Source organism: Emys orbicularis, chromosome 11, assembly GCF_028017835.1.
Source record: "Emys orbicularis isolate rEmyOrb1 chromosome 11, rEmyOrb1.hap1, whole genome shotgun sequence".
Lineage (NCBI taxonomy): Eukaryota > Metazoa > Chordata > Testudines > Emydidae > Emys > Emys orbicularis.
Window position 1 is genome coordinate 1108711 of NC_088693.1, and position 19131 is coordinate 1127841.

Consider the following 19131-nt stretch of genomic DNA (forward strand, 5'->3'; position numbering starts at 1 on the left):
CCAAGGGCCCTTGGGGTATGCTGGGGTCTGGCCCTAGTTGGAGTGGGCCATACAGGCTGGGGGGGGAATGGGGGTGTGCCGACCGGCATTGCTTGGACAGAGAGAACCGGTTCTCTCCCCTGCCCCCGAGAGCAGAGCCGTGGGCAGCTCTGAGGCCCAATGGATCCCGGGGTGCGTGGCGCTGGCTGGGGGCTTTCCCCAGCCCCATCTTGCTCGCTCACGGCTCCCCTTGTGCGGTGATTTCCCAGATGACCACGCGCGGATCAAGTTGAAGGCCGAGAGCAACCCATCCCGCAGCGACTTCATCAACGCCAGCCCTATTGTAAGTGAGAGCTCGCCTACCCTGCCCCCCAGCCCACCTGCCCCGGCAACTGGGGGCGTTCCTCAGAGCGGGGTTCTCCCCGTTACGCTTGTGTACACACCCCACCCTGTACCGACACTCGTGCGTGCCCGCTCGCCCGGTGCCACCTGACACGCATCCATTTCCTGGGGGGCCCCCGCTGCACCCCCATCGTGCTGCCGAGGGGAGTGTCTGACGCGCTGTCTCCTGGCCCAGATTGAGCACGACCCGCGGATGCCGGCCTACATCGCCACGCAGGGGCCCCTCTCGCACACCATCGCCGACTTCTGGCAGGTGAGTGCCGGCCGCGGGGAGGGAGGCTGGAGGGTGCTGGAGCCGGTACCTCCCCACCCCTGCCTTTGAGGCATTAGCCGTGGCTGGGCACAGCAGGGTGCTGTCCCGTCTGCGCTACCTGGGAGGGGGCTGCGAATCCCTCTCCTGTGAGTGGGGAGACTGGAGGCTCCCTGGAGAGCTGGGTCACAGGGCCTCAGCCAGGCGTGTGTGAGGATGGTGGGTGGGCCGGACCTTGCTGTGCCCTGGGGTGCCCTGGCTTTCCTGAGCCGGGGGCAGGGAGGTGCCCAGTCTGGCTGCTGGGGACATGCGGGGGCTGCTCCCCCAAAGAGAGCCCAGACCCCTTTCCAGGGACTCCTCTGGGTCCTCTTGGCCAGCCTGGCTCAGCAGGTGTAGGCTGGGACCCCAGGCTTTGGCTGCTGGGCTCCGCGCAGTGCCGCCTGGCTCTCCCAGCAGAGCCCCTTTCACAAGCCCCCCGAGCCTGGGCCCGGCGCCCGCTGCTGACGGCGTGTGCCCTGCGTGCAGATGGTGTGGGAGAACGGCTGCACGGTGATCGTCATGCTGAGCCCGCTGGTGGAGGACAGCATCAAGCAGTGCGATCGCTACTGGCCTGACGAAGGCTCCTCCCTCTACCACATCTACGAGGCAAGTGGCGGGTGGGTGGGGGGCCCGGCCCAGTGGGCCCAGCGGGCAGAGCACGCAGCCCCGGCTGAGCTCGCAGCCCCCGGGACATTGGAGCTGAGCTGGCTGGGCCGTGACTCCCTGGGCCTCTCCGTGCAGGTGAACCTGGTCTCGGAACACATCTGGTGCGAGGACTTCCTCGTGCGTAGCTTCTACCTGAAGAATGTGCAGTCGCAGGAGACCCGCACCCTGACCCAGTTCCACTTCCTGAGCTGGCCAGCAGAGGGCATCCCCACCACCACCCGCCCCCTCCTGGACTTCCGCAGGTGAGGGCCGGGGTGTCTCCTCCCAGGCGCCCGCTGCACAGCCTCAGGGCCGATGGGCTGGCAAAGCCAGGCCTGCTTCGAGCCCGGGCCCTGGGGGTGGCTCTGGCACACCCTGTCGGATGCCCAGTCCGCTGGGGCCCCAGAGGCGAGCAGGGCAGCCGGGGGCCGTGCTCGTGAGTCCCTGGGGGCTCCGTGGGTCCGGGAGGCGGGGGAGCGGGTTTGCAGAGCTGCAGCTGGGCCAGCATGGGCCGGCCGTGAGACAGGGGGAGGGACCCTGGCAAGGGCCCTCATCCCAGTCTCTGCCTTTGGGCCGTGGGGATAGTCCCGGAATGTCCTGGGGCAAAGTGCCCCCGAGCAGCGCGGGGCTCTGGCCGTAGGGCCCGGGACGGGGACGCTGCCCTGCCCTGCCCTGCCGTTGGCACGGGAGGAGCTCTGAACGTTCTGGCAGAGAAAGGGCGCGAGAGACTTGGCTGGGGACCAGCTCAGCTCTTCCAGCTGGGGCCGAGAGAGCTGCTCCTTGGGGGATCCCTGCAGGGGAACAGGAGGGCCTGGGGCGGCAGGGGTGAGACCCTGGTTCCCCACTGCAGATGGGAGGCCAAAGCCCGGTGTGACCTGGGCCTGTGTGCACAGGGGCCTCCCACACTGCAGCGAAAGGGGGTGAGTCGCTGCATGGCTGGGGGAGGGGCAGGGCACTGGGGCTCAGTGAGGATTCTGGACTGGGGGGGGCAGTGGAGCAGGCCCTCCTCTGGGATCCCCAGGGCTGGGCCAGAGGAGCCCTGTTGCCAGGGCTTTGGCTCGGCGCTGTGGGGGCGCTGCAGGAGAGCTAGTCCTGCAGAGGGGTTGGTCTCCGCACTCCAGGCCGCCAGGAGGTGATTTCCAGCCCCCGGCTGCTGGGCTGGGCCCTGGGTGTGTGGCTGGCGGATACCCAGGCCAGAGGTGTATCTGCCCCCGTAGAGACCAGGCCCGGTTCTCGTACCAGCCTCTTGCTGACGGACGGTGCTGCGCGTCTCGGCTAGCTCGGGGCAGGAGTGCGGGCCAGGGGCTGTGGCCGTGGGTTCCCCCCTGCGCTCGCTGTGGGGAGGAGAGTGGGTGTAACCCAGTGCACTCAAGAGCTGGGGGAAGCAGGGCTAGTCATGGGCACCGCCCCGCCCTGGCGTCCCTGTGGCGCTGACGGTGTTACCGGCTCCCGGCCAGGCTGGCTGGCTTTGGAGAGGCTGGGGCTGCAGCCAGGGCCGCTTCTTCCCCAGGCCACCCCAGACCTAGGGGTGTGGGTCTGCGTGCGCCACATCACCGCGGGCTGGACCAGAGAGGAGTGCCCCCTGGTGCGCCCCCCTCCTGCTGCCACCTTGGCTCTGGGGAGGGGCTGTGTTTTGAAGCCTCGTGTTGGTTGTGGCCGTCTGTGCTGCCTCTGGGTCCCTCTGTGGGGCATGGCCCCACAGCCCAGCTGGGATCCCCGCGCCCTCTCCCTGCCACTCACACTGTCCCCCCCCTCCTCTCTCTCGTGCAGCTGCCAGCGCCATTTTTGTGATTTGCAGCTAGTAATCTGGGTCCAGTTGCATAGTCACAAAAGTGAGCATTGGCAGCCGTGCCTGCTGCATGGAGCCCGGCCCCCTGGACTCCCCCTAGCGCCCCCCTTCGGGGCAGTGTCCCCAGCCCCACGGCTCCCAGCCGTGCCTGCTGCATGGAGCCCGGCCCCCTGGACTCCCCCTAGCGCCCCCCTTCGGGGCAGTGTCCCCAGCCCCACGGCTCCCAGCCAGGCCTGGCGGGAGCAGGGACGCCAGCCCTACCTGGCTGGGCACTCGCCCCGGGGCAGGGGGAGTGGGCCCGGCGCTGCAGGAATGGCCCCCGGGGCGAGACAGCAGGCAGAGCGCATCGCTGCTCCCGCCGCGGAGAGCCCTCGGCTCGGGCCAGGCGGCTGGTAGTTCTTCCCGCTGGGTCGCCAGGCCCCAGGACATGACCCCGTCTGTGCCCCGGGGCAGGGCTCTGCTCTGGGCTGCGGGGGCTCTGGGGGCAGGGTGGCTGTGTGGGAGCTGGGTGGGCGCTGGCTGCTCTCACCTGCTCTCTCCTTGTCCTTGCAGGAAGGTCAACAAGTGCTACCGGGGTCGCTCCTGCCCTGTTATCGTGCACTGCAGGTAACGGCCCCCATGTCCGTGCCACTGGGCCCTGCCTGGGGAGGGTCTGGGGGGACCACCCTGCCTGGGGCAGGCTCCATCCTGGCAGGGGCTGTCACGCTGCCCCCTCCTCCCTCCACGGGACGCCCCACCCATGCTGGCCTGGGGCCCGTTCCCCTGCCAGGGCGGGTGTGGGGGGGGGGGGAGAGCATGTGCAGCACAGTGGGGACCCCGAGAAGCCTGCAGTGGCTCACCGCCCCCGTGCCCTGCTGGGAGCCTGGTGTCCCCCCCGTGCAGGGGGTTGTGAGCGTCTGTCTCTTCCAGTGACGGGGCAGGCAGGACCGGGACCTACATCCTCATCGACATGGTACTAAACCGAATGGCCAAAGGTGAGTGCGCCTGTGGCCCCTCCTAGCGACCTCCCCCCCCGCCCCACAACCTCCCAGCATCCAACACACGGCCCTGGCGTCGGGACCCACTTGGGTCCTTTATCTTGACCAGTCCCCGTCCCTGAGCCTCTGCTCCCCATGTTGCCTGGGCCTGGCACCCAGCCCTGGCTCGGCTCTCCCTGGTCCCCCCCATGCTCCCCTGCCCTCGGCTCCTGTCCCACTGGCTGTCTCCTAGCTCTGCCCCTGGATCCGCTGCTCCAGGGCCCCGCTCCACCCCCTCGTCTGCTCTGCCCCTAGATCCTCCCCTCCAGATCCCCATCACTGGCTCGAGTGCCCCTGCTCTGCCCCTGGATCCCCCCCTCCAGCTCCCCAGCCCTGGCTCCGGCGCCCCCGCTGACCCCTCGTGTGCTCTGCCCTAGGAGTGAAGGAGATTGACATCGCTGCCACGCTGGAGCACGTCCGTGACCAGAGGCCTGGCATGGTGCAGACTAAGGTGCGCCCCTTCCCCAAACCAGGCCCCAAGCCTGCAGGGGCAGCTCTCAGGGGGTCAGCCCCAGGGCTGGGCCAGCCACCAGCAGGGAAGGGGCAGGACACTCCCTGTGGGGCAGTGGGGGGGGGGGGCATAGAGCCCTTCTCCCCTCTGCTGCACCTGGCCCCACAGCCGCTGTGCCCCTACCCAGGCGCTGGCCAGTTCTCCCAACAGGGGGCAGAGAGCTGGGGCCCCTGGCTTCCTTCCCAGCACTGGGGGCACAATGGGGCTGCCCCGTCTCAGGACAGCAGGTTCATCTGTTGTGCTGGGCCCGGGCTCTGGGGCCAGCTTCCAGGAAGCAGGGCCCTGGCGCTGGGCGGGCAGCACGGGGGAAAGGCATACAGCCCTGCCCCCTCATGCTGGGCACGTGCTGCGCCGCTCCGGGGTGGGGCTCACCCTGCTCTCCCTTCCGCAGGACCAGTTTGAGTTTGCGCTGACGGCCGTGGCAGAGGAGGTCAATGCCATCCTGAAGGCGCTGCCACAGTGAGCCGGTCGCCTCACCTCCAGCCCCGTCGCGCCGGCCTCCTCCCGGGTGCCGCCCCGTGTGCTTTGAGCGCCCGCCCGCTGGGGTCGCTCGCCCCTGTAACGTCGTGTTTGTGATGCTGGTCGTCTGCCCTTGCCCCAATGTGCTGCCCGGGCCGCGGCTGGGCCCGGAGGAGGGGTCGGCAGCCTGAACCCGCTGGGGGATGGGGGGCTGCACCAACTGCCCTGAGAGTTTAAGATGGGACCGTGCTGTCCCCCCCATCTGCCCCTGAATGCCCAGTGCTCTCCTGCCTCCTGTGTACAGGTGCCCATGCACAGCCCCTGCCCCGGGCTCCTCCCGTGTGTGTGTCTAGTCACACTGCCCCCGCACAGGCCCACGGGTACCCAGGCCTTGCCCACGGCCAGGGAAGGTCTGACCCAGCACGGGGCGGTTCTGAGCTCTGCCAGGAGCCTGCACCCGCTGGGCAGGACAGGCCTGGGAGCAGCCCCTGCCCTTGCTTCTCCTGCCCCCGGAGCTCTGCTGCTCCGTGCCCTTTCTCCTGGAGTTGGGGGGGGGGGCACTGCAGCTCTCGCCAGGCTAGCCCCCACCTGCCCTGCTCCTGTCCCTCCCCCTGCCTGTCTCACTGCCCGGGGGTGGACCCTTCCCCCCACGCTTCCTGGGGCAAGAGGTGACACAGCTGGAGCAATCCTTACCCTCCCCCCCACGTGGGTCAATCATCGTCAGTCGAGCAGAAGAGAAATTTCTAGAGAAATATAATTTTGTATCTTGATGTGAATAAAGTTCTCGTGTCGCGTTTGTGCAGCTGCAGCCCGGCCTGGCCTGTCTCTGTGAGTATTTCCCTGCCTCGTGCCGGGGGGGGGGGGTGTTTGTGCCCCTCACTTGCCCCCTCCCACCACCCACACACACAGGGTGGGGAAGGCAGCACAGACTGAGCGCAGATACCAGCTCACTCCATGCCCACCCAGCAGCTGAGAGCTGGGGGTTAGAGAGGGGCGAGGGGCAAGTGCCCCTGAGTACCCCTGTGCCAGGTCTGCCAATGGGAACTGCCTGGGCCTACCCCCCCTGGGGGAAAACGCTGCTTGTGCCTGGTGCAGCCCCAGCGCCCCCCCTTGGCGCTGAATTTCCCAGGCCTGGCCTGGCCTGACACCCCCATCCAGGCTGCTCCAGCCAGCCCCTGCCCTCCCCCCTCAGAGAGCCCCCCCTCACACAGTGCATCTATTGCAAATGGTTTATTGACTGACAGCAGGGTCCACGCCCTGGGGGGTGGCACAGCCCCACAGCAGCAAGGGAGATGCACCGCAGGGCATAGGCATAGTCCTTCCACCCCCCTTGCATCCACAGCCTTAGAGCCGCTCCTGCCCAGCTGTGAGGGGAAGGGGGGTTGGTTGTGGAGTAAGATCCCCTCCCAGGGTGCAGGCTCTGAGGGGGAATCCGCCATCTCTTCCAGCTACAGCGCCCCCCCCCAGAGGAAGGGCCACAGGGAGGAGCAGACCATTGGGAAGGGGGGGGGGGGGGGGAAAGAGAAGAGAGAGACTCCTTGCCCTGGGCTGCCTCCACCCCTGCAATCAGGCCTCATCCAGCTGCAACCCCCCCCAGCCCAGCCCCCCCCCCCCCCCCCCCCTGCCAGGGCCACCCTGCTCACTGCTCCTGGCCCAGGCCCGCTGCAGCGCTGCCAGGGCCCAGCATGCAGGGCACTGCCCAGCCAGGCCACAGCACAGACTCAGGCTGCTCGCGGGCCCGGGCTGGGCAAGATGCCCACAGCACACCCGGCCCCCTCCTCCCTAGCTACAGCCAACTACACACTGCTCAGCAGACAGTGACAGGAGACCCCCCACTACACAGCCCGGGGGTACTCGGGGAGGGGGGGGGAACAGAGCGATGTCCGGGTGTGATCAGCCTCCCTGGGCGACTGAACGTGGCCGGGTGCCCGCAGCGCGTCCCTCAGAACACACCTGGGGAGACAAGCAGAGGGGAGGGGGAGGGACGATGGATGAATCAAGCCTGGTGAGTGGGTGACAGCCAGCGCACGTGCAGGCCACGGCACCAGCACCCCAGGGGTGGGGGGGCTCCAGCCCCATTCCTGGGGCCGGACTCACCCAAGGCTCCTCCCAGCCATGTGGTGGGAGGCGCAGCAGGGAGGGGTGCTGGGGCCCGACGCCCCAGCTGGGTGGCCCCCGGCCCTGTGGGGTGATGGTGCCCTGGGGGGCAGGAGTGGAGGGGTGTCAGGCAGGGGCTGCAGCCAGAGCAGTGGAGGCGGGGGGGGAGGGGGGGGGGAGAGAAGGAGCAGCAGGATCCACAGCAGCAACAGCGAGGGGGAGAACTAGCACCCCCCCGCCCCCCCCCCATTACCTTCCATGCAGCATCTGCCCCTCCAACCCCCCCCCACACAGGGACGCCCTGCCCCCCAGACCCCTCTCGAGCCCCCCAGTTGTGCTTGTGTGCCCAGCCAAGGACCTGAGCCTCCCAGCTAGGCCTGCATCCCCCCACCCCCCAACACCCATTACCTTCCATGCAGCATCTGCCCCTCCAACCCCCCCCCACACAGGGACGCCCTGCCCCCCAGACCCCTCTCGAGCCCCCCAGCTGGGCCTGCACCCCCGCCCCCCAACACCCATTACCTTCCATGCAGCATCTGCCCCCCAACCCCCCCCACAGGGACGCCCTGCCCCCCAGACCCCTCTCGAGCCCCCCAGCTGGGCCTGCACCCCCGCCCCCCAACACCCATTACCTTCCATGCAGCATCTGCCCCCCCAACCCTCCCCACAGGGACGCCCTGCCCCCCAGACCCCTCTCGAGCCCCCCAGCTGGGCTTGTGTGCCCAGCCAAGGACCTGAGCCCCCCAGCTGGGCCTGCACCCCCCGCCCCTCCCCCGGGAAGGCCACGCCCCCTACCCACACTCCCAGGCATGGCCCTGGCCTCTGCTGGGTGGGAGGGAGACGGCCCGGCCCAGCAGAGGGGGTTCTGGGAGGAGACCCTAGGGGCAGACTAGCTCCTCACCCCCCTCCCCGGCTCACACACGGCTGAGCCAAGGGCAGCGCCCCCGGCGGCGGGGGAAGGCGTGGCATGGACAGGCAGCTGAGCGTGTGATGCAGCAATGGTGCCGGGGCCCCACACGACCCCCCTGACTCCCCCGGCGGGGGCAGCTCCTCGCTCCGCAACAACACCCTCAGAGGGAGGCTCCTCTCCTGCCCTTTACTGAGCCCCCTCCGGGCCTGCGGGGTTCCCAGGCGGCCCCACTGCTCCCCTGGGGCTGGGATCCTCCAGCTGCCCGGGCCCCTTGGCCCCAGCCCGGCTCACAGCAGGCGGCAGTGCGACTGCTTCTGCTTGGGAGCAGGCTCCGTCCCGACTGCTGCTGCCTCGGGCGCTGCCCCCTCCTGCCCGCCCCCTGCCCCCGGGCTCTGCGTTCGGCTTCCCTCGCTGCCCACAGGCAGGGGCCGAGGCCCCTGGCTCCCCCCTTGCGCCTGCTGCCTCCTGGCGCCACGCGCACCTGCTCTGTGCTGCCCCGCGGCCTCCATCTCCGACAGGCTGTAGGCCATGGCCAGCTGCAGGTCCTCGTCCTCCTCCTCGCTGTCCGTGTACAGGCAGACGGGGGACGAGTCGCGGGGCCGCGGCGGTGCAGGGGGCGAGGGCGAGGCCTGGCCCAGGAGGGCCTGCTGCTCCCGGCGGCTCAGCTCCAGCCCCAGCGCCATGTCGTCAGGGACACCTGCTGGGCAGGAGGCACAAGCGTCAGGGCCCAGGCCTGGCCGTGGGAGGATGGGCCTGTGCCTGGGGCACCGGAGGGGGACCCTGGAGACCCAAGTTCAATTCCTAGGCCTGCCCCTGACTGGCCCAGGGTGAGCTGGGGAGACATCTGCTCTGGGTCTCAGTGCTGCTGTCTGTGAAGTGGGGAGAACCCCCCCCCCCCCACAAACCTCCCAGGGGGCGGAGCTCAGCCAACACACAGAGGATAGTCTAGAGCCAGGGGCCACCCCGTCCCCCAGAGACCCCTCCCACCCCACTCCTCACCGTTAACATGGATCGATTTCAGCTCCCCGTCCTCTTCCACCTCCACCCGCTCCTGCCCATTCTCCACAATCCTGCAGAGACAGACAGCGCCAGGTCACCCAGCCGGCCAGGGCGGCACCCCCCGGGGGAGAGACGACGGGTCCCCCGGGGATGGGCTGGGGGCACTGTGCGTGCCGTCTAGGGATTGTGCCAGGCTACGGGCTCCATGTGCGTCGGGGGCAGCTGCCAACTCCCTTCTGAGCGTGGGCTGGTCGTTACCGTCTCAGGATCTCCTGACCTCGGGCGCAAGCGACACGTCCGGGGGGCGCAGGTCGTTGATTTAAAGTGCTCTCCCATTGCAAGGGAATCGCTCTGAACTATCTCCCCTGCCCACCACTGTGCTGACAGGTTGCCAGGCAACAAAGCCTCCTGGTAGGACTCTGGGCTCCCTGGCTGGGGCTGATGGAGGCGTCACCCGGCAGAGGGGCTGGGAGGTTATAAAGGGCAGAAGCTGCGCTGGTCGGGCCGGGTCAGCAGGTCAAACAGAACAGCTGCTGCAGGAGGCAGCGGAGATGGGGGGACCCTGCCTGGACACAGCTGAGCCCCAGGAAGGGTGGGCTCTGGCGCAGCAGGACGTGGGACTGGCTGACCCCATGGAGGGCACTGGCGTGGCGGGAGGTGGGGCACCCGCCTGGCTGGCCCCATGATCTGGTCCCCTGGAGCAGCTGCTGTGTTGCTGGGAGACAGGCTGGCTTGGCCATTGGACAGTCCGCGCTGGCCCATCCCTACCTCTTCGTAGTGATGCGTTTGCCATTGACGAAGGTGGTGGAGGTGGAAACCGAGCGGAAGCCGATTCCGGGGTCGGTGCCGGGGCTGAAGGACGAGGAGAAGAAATCTGAAAAACAGGGCGACAACCTCACAGCAGGAGCCCCCAGCCTGGGCCAGGCCCCGGGGAGCCCTGTGGGATTACAGGGGGTTCCTTGGCCGGGTGTGAGAGGGTGACGGGGCGGTAACAGGTCAGCCAGGGGATGCACTGCAGGGCGGGTGTGAAACTGGTATAGAAAACGTCTGTCCAGGATTCGCAGGGCGAGACTGTCCCTGAGTCGCCGGAGCCGAGGGGAGGAGGTTTGGGCCGGGCCGGGGAGCCGGAGCCGAGGGGAGGAGGTTTGGGCCGGGCCGGGGAGCCGGAGCCGAGGGGAGGAGGTTTGGGCCGGGCCGGGCCGGGCTGGGGAGCCGGAACCGAGGGGAGGAGGTTTGGGCCGGGCCGGGGAGCCGGAGCCGAGGGGAGGAGGTTTGGGCCGGGCCGGGCCGGGCTGGGGAGCCGGAACCGAGGGGAGGAGGTTTGGGCCGGGCCGGGGAGCCGGAGCCGAGGGGAGGAGGTTTGGGCCGGGCCGGGGAGCCGGAGCCGAGGGGAGGAGGTTTGGGCCGGGCAGCCGGAGCGACCCAGGAGAAAGCTGGAGCTGGGACCACGCAGATGCCCAGGGAGGACAGGCTGGCAGCGACAGGCAGGCTGCCCCCTACCTGAGGATGCCGGGAAAGAGGAGAAGAAGGAGCCTGGTCCGGGGCGTCGGAGGCCAGTTCCCCGCAGCTCTGAGAACGGCAGCATCTCATCTGGAAGGCAGGGACCGCGGCGTGAGCACAGCCCGAGAACCTCCCTAGCAGGATGCCAGGCCAGGCCGCGCCAGCCACACAACTCCAGAGCACAGCCAGTCCACCCCGGGGCAGGGCACCCATGGGCCCCAGAGCAGCAGGCCCCAAAGGGGGCTCTGGGGGGCGGTACCGGGGGCCTACGGAGCTGGCACTTCCCTGTGTCCAGCTGCCGAGTTGCAGGAAGAGAAGCTGAAGCTCCAGCAGCCCCCGGCGCAGCGGGAACAGGCCCACACAGGAGGCAGGGCCTGGGTGCTAGTCGCTTGGACAGGGCCACACGCTGCTGAGGGCTGGGAGACAGCGGGCGCTGCCCGGCCTCTCTCCGTTCACGTGTCCTGAGGCTCCCTGCAGCCCAGCTGCCCCCCTCGTAACTGCAGCCCACCGCTTCCAGCCACCCTGCCAGGGCCCGCGGCGAGCCCTTGGCCAGCGGGTAGGGCACAGCCCTGGGACTCCTACCACAGGCCTGGGCCCAGCACCGGCTAACTCCACCAGTCGCTGGGGTCCCCCACCCACCGCCACAGGGGGGCTGGCGCTGCCCACTCATGGCTCTTCACCCTTCCTCACGGATCAGCCCCTCCCACGCACGGATCCTTCTGCCCCGTGAGTGCAGCCCAGGAGCTCGCATGGCTGCCTCCCCCAGCTGCATCGGAGCCAAGCCTCCCCGCAGCGACCGAGCCCAGACCACCACCGCTTCCTGGCCTCTTGCCTTCAGCTATCCGGCCTCCCTCGCTCCTCCCCTGCGTCGCTCTGGCACAAGGGCCAGAATCTGCTTGGACCGGGCCTGCTGAAAATGCCTCCAGTGTGGGGCAGTCCTTGGCCGGCATCACCGGCTCCCACACCACCACCCCCGCGCGGCGACCACTGGAGGAAGCTGCTGCTCCAGCCGTGGGGCAGGGAGCCGACGCTGTGGAAGGCACGGTACTAACCGGAGGGGCTCACCCCTGCCCCTGCTGTCACCCGGAAGTTCAAACTCAGCCCCTCCCGAGGCAAAAGCCCAGGCCACAACACTTGAGTCAAAGGCGAATTTCCATGAGCTTTCAGCAGTACAGGGCCCATGACACACACCACAGTGTCTGGGGTCTCTCACCAATCCCCATTTCATAGTCCCTCCCCCACTTCTCTGGCCACAGAGAATCAAAATGTGCCTTGGGTTGGGCCCACGCTCCCCTCCCTCCTCTAGAGCCCCCAGGAGAGCTGGGGGCTGAAACTCACCGAAGAGGTCAGCGAAGGGATCCCGCCCGCCGAAGAACTCCCGGAAGACGTCGTGGGCGCTGCGGAAGGTGAAGGTGAATTCGGGGACTCCCGCGTCGGCTCTTGGTCCCCCAGGCCCTGCTGGGGAAAAGCAGAGACAGGACGCTACCGCTAAGAGCCCAGTCTGAACGGAGTGAGGGAAACAGGCTGGGGTCCCCGTCCCCCGGAGAGACGAGCAGGTTAAAAGGTGCTGTTAGCACGGGGCTGGGGCCAGTGAAAACTACAGGTCCCAGCATGCAATAGGACACGATGCGCTCCGAGGGCCGCTCGACTCGGGTCCCCCGGCGAATATTTGTAGTAGGTGCAATTTGCCCCTGGGCCAAGAGCTCAGCTCAGGGCAAGTTCCACCCCTGTATGGAGCACAGACGCCGCGCCGCAGCAGGACACCGGAAGTCACGGCCACCTAGACAGGAGGCGGGCCTGCTCAGTGTGGGGCAGTGAGCCCTGGGGGGGCCGTACTCCGCCCGGGGGGGGGGGGCACGTACCCGGGTGTCACGGCCACGTAGACAGGGAGAGGCACTGCTCGGTGGGCAGCGAGCCCCGGGGGGAGCCGTACCCTGCTCGGGGGGGAGGGGGGGGGCAGCGAGCCCGGGGGGGCACCGTACCCAGGTGTCATGGCTGCATAGATGGGGGAGGCCCTGCTCGGGGGGGGGGGGGGCACGCGTACCCAGGTGTCACGGCTGCATAGATGGGGGAGGCCCTGCTCGGGGGGGGGGGGGGGCACGCGTACCCAGGTGTCACGGCCACGTAGACAGGGGGAGGCCCTGCTTGGGGGGGGGCAGTGAGCCCTGGGGGGGCGTACCCTGCTGGGGGGGAGGCAGCGAGCCCCGGGGGGGGCATACCCAGGTGTCATGGTTCCGTAGATGGGGGAGGCCCTGCTCGGGGGGGGGGGCGTACCCGGATGTCACGGCCACGTAGACAGGGGGAGGCACTGCTTGGTGGGCAGCGAGCCCCGGGGGGGAGGGGGGCCGTACCCTGCTCGGGGAGAGGGGGGGGGGGGGAAGGCGTAGGGCGTCGCTGTCTTGTTCATACCCACGCTCCGGGGGCAGGCGGTGTCCGGACCAAGCGCAGCTTCCCTTAGACTCCCTGCCACAGCCGGCTCCACCTCACTCCATTGCGCGGGGGGGGGGGGCGCGCGGCACATGACAACCCTGCCTGGGATTGTCAGACTTGGGTCCCCTTGGCCCAGTTTTTAAGGTGCAAGGTTCTCCCCCCCCCCCCCCCCGCCATTTCAGCTCCCCCAGCCAGGCTCCTCCCCCCAGCACGGCCGGCTCACCTGCTCCCATGAGGCCTTCCTTGCCATAGCGGTCGTAGACGTCACGCTTTCCCTCTGCGGGGAGAGGAGGGGAGAGTTAGGCAGCCCCCACCACTCCAGCAGGGCTGGGCTGGGGAGGGGGAGAATGGGTCCTGCAGCTGGGGGGGCGTCGCCAGCTCTCGTGCCAGAGCGGGGAGCACTAAAGCCCCAGCTCTCGGAGTCATGGGACAGGGCAGGACTGTCAGCTGCTGTTTTCTCCCTTTCCTGGCTGCAGAGCAAAGCCCCGGACGGCGCCCCCCAGGGCTCAGACACAGGAGCGCAGACGAGAACCCAACACTTGCTTTGAACAGTCTGGGGATTTTCGACCCAGTGTCGTGGCTCTGGAACCCACGGGGCTGGGATGTCCTCTGGCGGCTCCCCAGGTGCCCCACTCCAGGCTCACAGGGTCTCTGAGCAGCGTCGGATCAGAGTGGCTCCAGGCGATGTGAAGGACCTTCGTGATCTAACCCAGCCCCCCATGATCCATGGGAAGCCTGGAGCGCAGCAGCGAGGGCCAAGCTCCGACAGCGCGCCTGGTCTGTGGGGCATGAATGAATCCAGCGAGGTGCACGCAATGCGCAGGGGCTCTGGCAGCTCAGCGTTCCCTAGTGCAGGGACCGGGGGGGGAGGGGTGTGACGTTATGAGTGTAATATAATATTTCGTTGGAAGGTGACAGGGCCAGAAAGAGTTAATTAACTCAGACTGACCTGACCTATGGCTGAACCTAGAGTGGTTAGGAAGATCTGTAAATGAATAGAGCTTTGAAATGCAAGTCTGCATTGTTAGAGATCTCAAGGGTAGATGTTTGCTCAGGGCTTGTGATGTAAGCAAACAAGTCTGTCTATTGCTATAGCTTTGATTCAAAGATCAAAAAAGGAATATCAGTATTTAGGAAGACACTTGAGGGAAATAGTATTATTGTCTCTATGTCTCTTTGAAGGTTGTGGTAACCTGTATCTGAACTGTTTCATGGCTAAATTACCCTGTGCTAATTGCCAGGATGTTTGGAATAAGGAGAGTTAGGCCTATTGTTTTCTCAGGCCGAAAGGCTGCTGGAAATGTATAAGAACCCTGGGACACGATCCTGCTGCATCTCAGATCTGCTTTGGGTTTCAAGAGGGGGAAACCTTAAGCCACAAGGATTGAGATCCCCAGTCATTGACTGGAGCCACCCTGAATATGGACATTGGACTATAACCTCTGGACTATTTCTAAAAGGACTTTTGGCAACTAGAAGCTCATCTCTGCTATGTATCTGAACCTCAAGAATTGAATTCAAGTCTGTCTGTATACTGATCTTTTAACCAACACTCTCACTCTTTTCTTTAATAAATTTTAGTTTAGTTAATAAGAATTGGCTATAGCGTGTATTTTGGGTAAGAGCTAAGTTATAATTGGACCTGGGTGTGTGGCTGATCCTTTGGGGTTGGAAGAACCTTTTCTTTTATAGGATAAGATTCTCAGTAATCATCATCATATCTCACAGGTGTGTCTGGATGGAGGCTTGAGGCTGGGCACTTTAAGGGAACTGCGTTGTTTGGACGTCTGAGTAACCAGTGAGGTAATACAGAAGCTGTTCTGTGCTGGTTGGTAAATCTAAGTATTGGAATATCCACCAGCGTTTGGGGTTTGTCTGCCCCGTTTTGTTTGCAGTTCACCCTGATTGGGTGACCTCAGCTGACTCCCACGGGCAGCACCGACACAAGGGGGCAGAGTGCGCCTGTGCAGGGATCCTGGGCGGAGGGAGGAGCAGGAAGAGCTGCAGTCTCTGTGCACCCCGGCCCTGCACCGGGGCAGAACGCAGCCAGGCTGGAGGCTGCTTGCACAGGGCCGTCTCAGGGCCTGCTCCGCTAAGGGGCAGGGAAACCGTCCGGCCTACGGCCCAGGGGCACTCGCACGGCTGGGAGCGACAGGGACACCGTCCATACACAGCACAGCAGCTCCCCTCAACACCAACCTGGGGAACTGGCTGGGCAGGATCTGGGGGTCCCAGTGGATCACACGCTGACTAGGAGTCCACACGGGACGCGGCCAGGGAAAGGCTGCTCACGCTGGGGTGTGTTACCGGGGGGTCATTGGCCCGCTCTGCTCGGCACTGGGGAGGCCTCAGCGGCAGGCTGCGGCCAGGTCTGGGGGCTGCGCATCAGGAAAGACGTGAAGCAATCGGAGAGCAACACACCCGATCCAAGGTTTAGCACCTGCCCTGCGAGGGAGGGTTAAAACCTGGTGCGTTGTCTGGAGACGAGGCCTGAGAGCAGGCTCCAGAGGATGGGGATTAAGGGCCTGTCTACACTGCACACTAAGGCTGGGCTCTGACCCCGGCTCGAGCCCACGTTCCGTCCACACACGCGCCAGGCAGACAGCTCAGCAAGCACTCAGGCCCGGAGCTGGTCAGAGCCAGAGTCCCGCTGGGCGAGGGCCAAGCCCTGTCGCTTTGCAGTGTGGACGCAGCCCAAGCGCCAGCCCCGGGTGAGAAGGGCTGCAGAGCGGGGTCTGGCTGAGAGCCAGGTCCAGCCCTGGTTTGCAGTGCAGGGGGGTGCTCGAGTCCCCGGCCCAGCCCCGGGGCTACGCTGCATGTGGACGCCCCAGTGCTGGGTTTGCGCCGCAGCGCGGGGGACTTGGGGCGAGAGCGGGAAAAGCTTCCGACCCCCCGGGAGCTACGTTCAGGAGCAGGCTTCCCAGGGGCTGGTGAGCCTGTCCCTGGAGGCTTTAGCAAGAGCCCGTCAGGGCTGGCCTAGGCCGCTTGGCCCTGCCGCGGTGCAGTGCTGAACTAAGCGACCCCTCGAGGGCCCTTCCAGCCCCACGGCTCCAGCACCAGGTGTCGGGAAACGAAGGGGGAGGGGAGACGCCGGCCCCTTACTGTCCGACAGCACTTCGTAGGCCTCCGCGATCTCTTTGAACTTCCGCTCGGCGTGTTCCTTGTTCTCCGGGTTTTTATCCGGGTGCCATTTCAGCGCCGCCTTCCTGTACCTGCACAGTGTCAAGAGAGACAGGCAGTGACCCCCAGCTCTGCCGGCAGCAGGTGCCAGCCTCTCTCTCCCCCCCACCGCCCGCGCCAGCCAACCCCGAGACCACGCGCCAGCCAACCCCGAGACCAATCGACGGGTGCGCAGCCACCCCGTGCCAGGTGTGACGTTATTGATATAATCTGGGACCATATAGATCATGGTTGCAACCAAAGTCCTGTAGTGGCACCAAATCTGGTATAAAGGGGGTCAAATGAGGTGTCCAAGACAAGGTTCTGGTTTGCTGGTTATAATTATGCTGTCTATATGTGTGTATCAGTTTTGTAGTTGAAGTTATGAATATTGGCTCTATACTGTCTGTATTTCAAACTTGTGCTGTGCTTCTGGGTGACATCCCAGACAAGTTGGTGTTAGCTCTGCCTAGCCTGCTGGATGGCCCATTAAGGACCATCAGCTATACAATGGACCCATTGAGAGAAGGCAGATACACCTTGTGACTGAGCAAAGTATGCAGGGACTGGCCCATGTGACTCCAGACTCCATTTTGCTGTAATTTTCCACAGTAAGGACAAAGAGGTGTTCTTACACCTGGAAAAGACTATAAAAAGCTGATGCCTCATCTACATCTTGTCTTCAATCCTGCTTCTTACCTCTGGAGGGACTTTGCTAGAAATGGAAGCTCTGAACAAAGGACTGAGGACCCATCCCAGCGGGGGATGTATTCCAGAGACTTGATTTGAACCTGCAGTTTATTCCATCACTGCTACAAGCCTGAACCAAGAACTTTGCCATCACTGTACGGAATTGATTCCATTTAACCAATTCTAACTCTCATCTCTATCTTTTTCCTTTTATGAATAAACCTTTAGATTTTAGATGCTAAAGGATTGGCAACAGCGTGATTTGTGGGTAAGATCTGACTTGTCTATTGACCTGGGTCTGGGGCTTGGCCCTTTGGGATCGAGAGAACCTTTTTTCTTTTATTGGGGTATTGGTTTTCATAACCATTTGTCCCCATAACGAGTGGCATTGGTGGCGATACTGGGAAACTGGAGTGTCTAAGGGAATTGCTTGTGTGACTTGCGGTTAGCCAGTGGGGTGAGACCAAAGTCCTCTTAGTCTGGCTGGTTTGGTTTGCCTTAGAGGTGGAAAAACCCCAGCCTTGGGCTGTAACTGCCCTGCTTTAAGCGATTTGTCCTGAATTGGCACTCTCCGTTGGGTTCTGCCAGAACCAGCATCGTTACACCAGGTTCCCACCAGTGCCCGGGCACAGCCTCGGTTCCAGGGGCTTCCATGGAGAGCTGCTCTTAGCTCCTGGGACACCACCTTTGCCCTGGGACAGCCCCCCACCATCTCACTCTGCACGCCCCCCCCCCCGAGCAGTGGCAGGACCTGTGATCACAGCACATGTTCCCCAGTCAGGGCCTCCGCCTGAGCCGCCATGCGCCAGGGCAAGACGCTGCCCCACACACTCCATACTCTCCCCCCCCCCAACCAGCACCCACCAGGCCAGCCCCCCTCAACCAGCGCCCACTGGCCGAGGCCCCCCTCCATACTCTTCCCCCCCCCAACCAGAGCCCACTGGCTGGGGCCCCCCTCCATACTTCCCCCCATCCCCCCTCAACCAGGGCCCACCAGCCAGGGCCCCCCTCCCCTCGAACCAGCGCCCACCGGGCCAGCCCACCTCAACCAGCACCCAGGGCCCCCCTCCATACTCCCCCTTCCCCCCTCGAGCCAGCACCCACCGGGACAGGCCCCCTCAACCAGCACCCGGGGGGCCCCCCCTGCCTTCCCCCCCCGAACGAGTGCCCACCAGCCCGGCTCCAAGTCACAACTCAGGAAGGAAGCAACAGCATTTCCTTCCCTGTCCCCGTCACCCACACAAGAGCCCCCCATGCCGCCACTTGGTCAGACTGACAAGCTGGCTCCAGGCAGTGACAGCTGAGGGGTAACAGAGGCAAAACTCATTAGCTGATTAATCAGGTGTATTGTAGTAACACCTAGAGATCTTGCACCAGATCCACCGGTGGGGTCAAGCCCCTGCCCCGACCGAGATCGGGGAGGGGGGGGGTGCACAGGCCTAGAGTGGGACAAGCCCTGCCCCCAAGCGTGAAGCAAACAGCCCACGGATGGCCTGTCGCCGCCATCGCCCTGCCGCGGAAGCGAGGCCTGAGGGGAAGGGATTTGACCAAGGTCGCAGCAGGTCAGTGGCAGAGCACGGCCGGATCCCAGGGCTCCCAAGCACCAGCCCAGGGCCCTGCCCACTAGGCCCCGCTGCCCCTCGAGCGCTCATCCAGCCCCACTGTACCCTGAGCCGGTGCTGACTCTGACGCAGCACAGGGGGACCCGGGCCAGGCAGCAGCTGCTAGTGGAAAGCGTGGGCGACCCGGGATGGGGCAGGACTTACGCCTTCTTGATGTCGTCTGAGGAGGCGTTTCGGGGCACGCCCAGCACTTCGTAGTACTCCACCATGGCGCCCGTCTGTCCGGCAGGGGCCAGCGGTGCAGCTGGGGAGGAAAGGCAACGTCAAGCATATCTGGAGACGCCCAGGGGTGCGCAGCGAGCCACCCGGGACCGCGCTGGCATCAGGCAGAAATAGCCGCCCATCCCCACGTCCCGAAGAGCAGCGACCGGGGCTGTCTCTCCCCTGCCAGAGGGGGCCAGCCCGGCAAACACAGCCGCAGAGACCGACTGGGGCCCGATTCCTGGCCAGCTCCAGAGGAGGACGTCCCACCCTCTTTGCACAGGGGCAGCTGCTGATGCAGCAGGCAGATTCGAGACTGGGCCCCTGGGCCCCATCTGTCCTCAGTCCCTGCCTAGCTGCAGGTCCATTGGGCTGTCCCGCGCCGAGCAGTGTCTGAGCCAGGACGGGGTCCCCTCGCTCGCCCCCTCACCTT

At 65.7% G+C, this 19131-nt stretch overlaps 2 protein-coding genes across 3 annotated transcripts in view; one reads left to right on the plus strand and one right to left on the minus strand.

Moving 5' to 3' along the window:
• Positions 1 to 5094, plus strand: part of PTPRN (protein tyrosine phosphatase receptor type N) — a 31810-nt gene extending 26716 nt beyond the window's left edge. Inside the window, 8 exon segments of the mRNA XM_065413819.1 lie at positions 249 to 322; positions 557 to 634; positions 1157 to 1276; positions 1412 to 1578; positions 3657 to 3710; positions 4014 to 4078; positions 4498 to 4571; positions 5023 to 5094. Of these exon segments, the coding sequence (XP_065269891.1) occupies positions 249 to 322; positions 557 to 634; positions 1157 to 1276; positions 1412 to 1578; positions 3657 to 3710; positions 4014 to 4078; positions 4498 to 4571; positions 5023 to 5094 (704 nt within the window).
• A 1627-nt stretch (positions 5095 to 6721) lies between these two features.
• DNAJB2 (DnaJ heat shock protein family (Hsp40) member B2) lies at positions 6722 to 18729 on the minus strand. Of its 2 annotated transcripts, XM_065413406.1 has the most exons (9): positions 18642 to 18729; positions 16129 to 16238; positions 13250 to 13303; positions 11935 to 12054; positions 10597 to 10686; positions 9865 to 9970; positions 9097 to 9167; positions 8579 to 8794; positions 6722 to 7043 (listed from the first exon to the last, which is right to left on the minus strand). In XM_065413406.1, the coding sequence occupies exons 1-9, from the start codon at positions 18704 to 18706 to the stop codon at positions 7033 to 7035; spliced, it is 843 nt and encodes a 280-aa protein (XP_065269478.1). In that variant the 5' UTR covers positions 18707 to 18729; the 3' UTR covers positions 6722 to 7032. The 2 variants fall into 2 exon arrangements, with proteins under 2 accessions (XP_065269478.1, XP_065269477.1); XM_065413405.1 differs by lacking the exon at positions 6722 to 7043 and having other exon boundaries at positions 8385 to 8794.
• Positions 18730 to 19131: the final 402 nt, after the last annotated feature.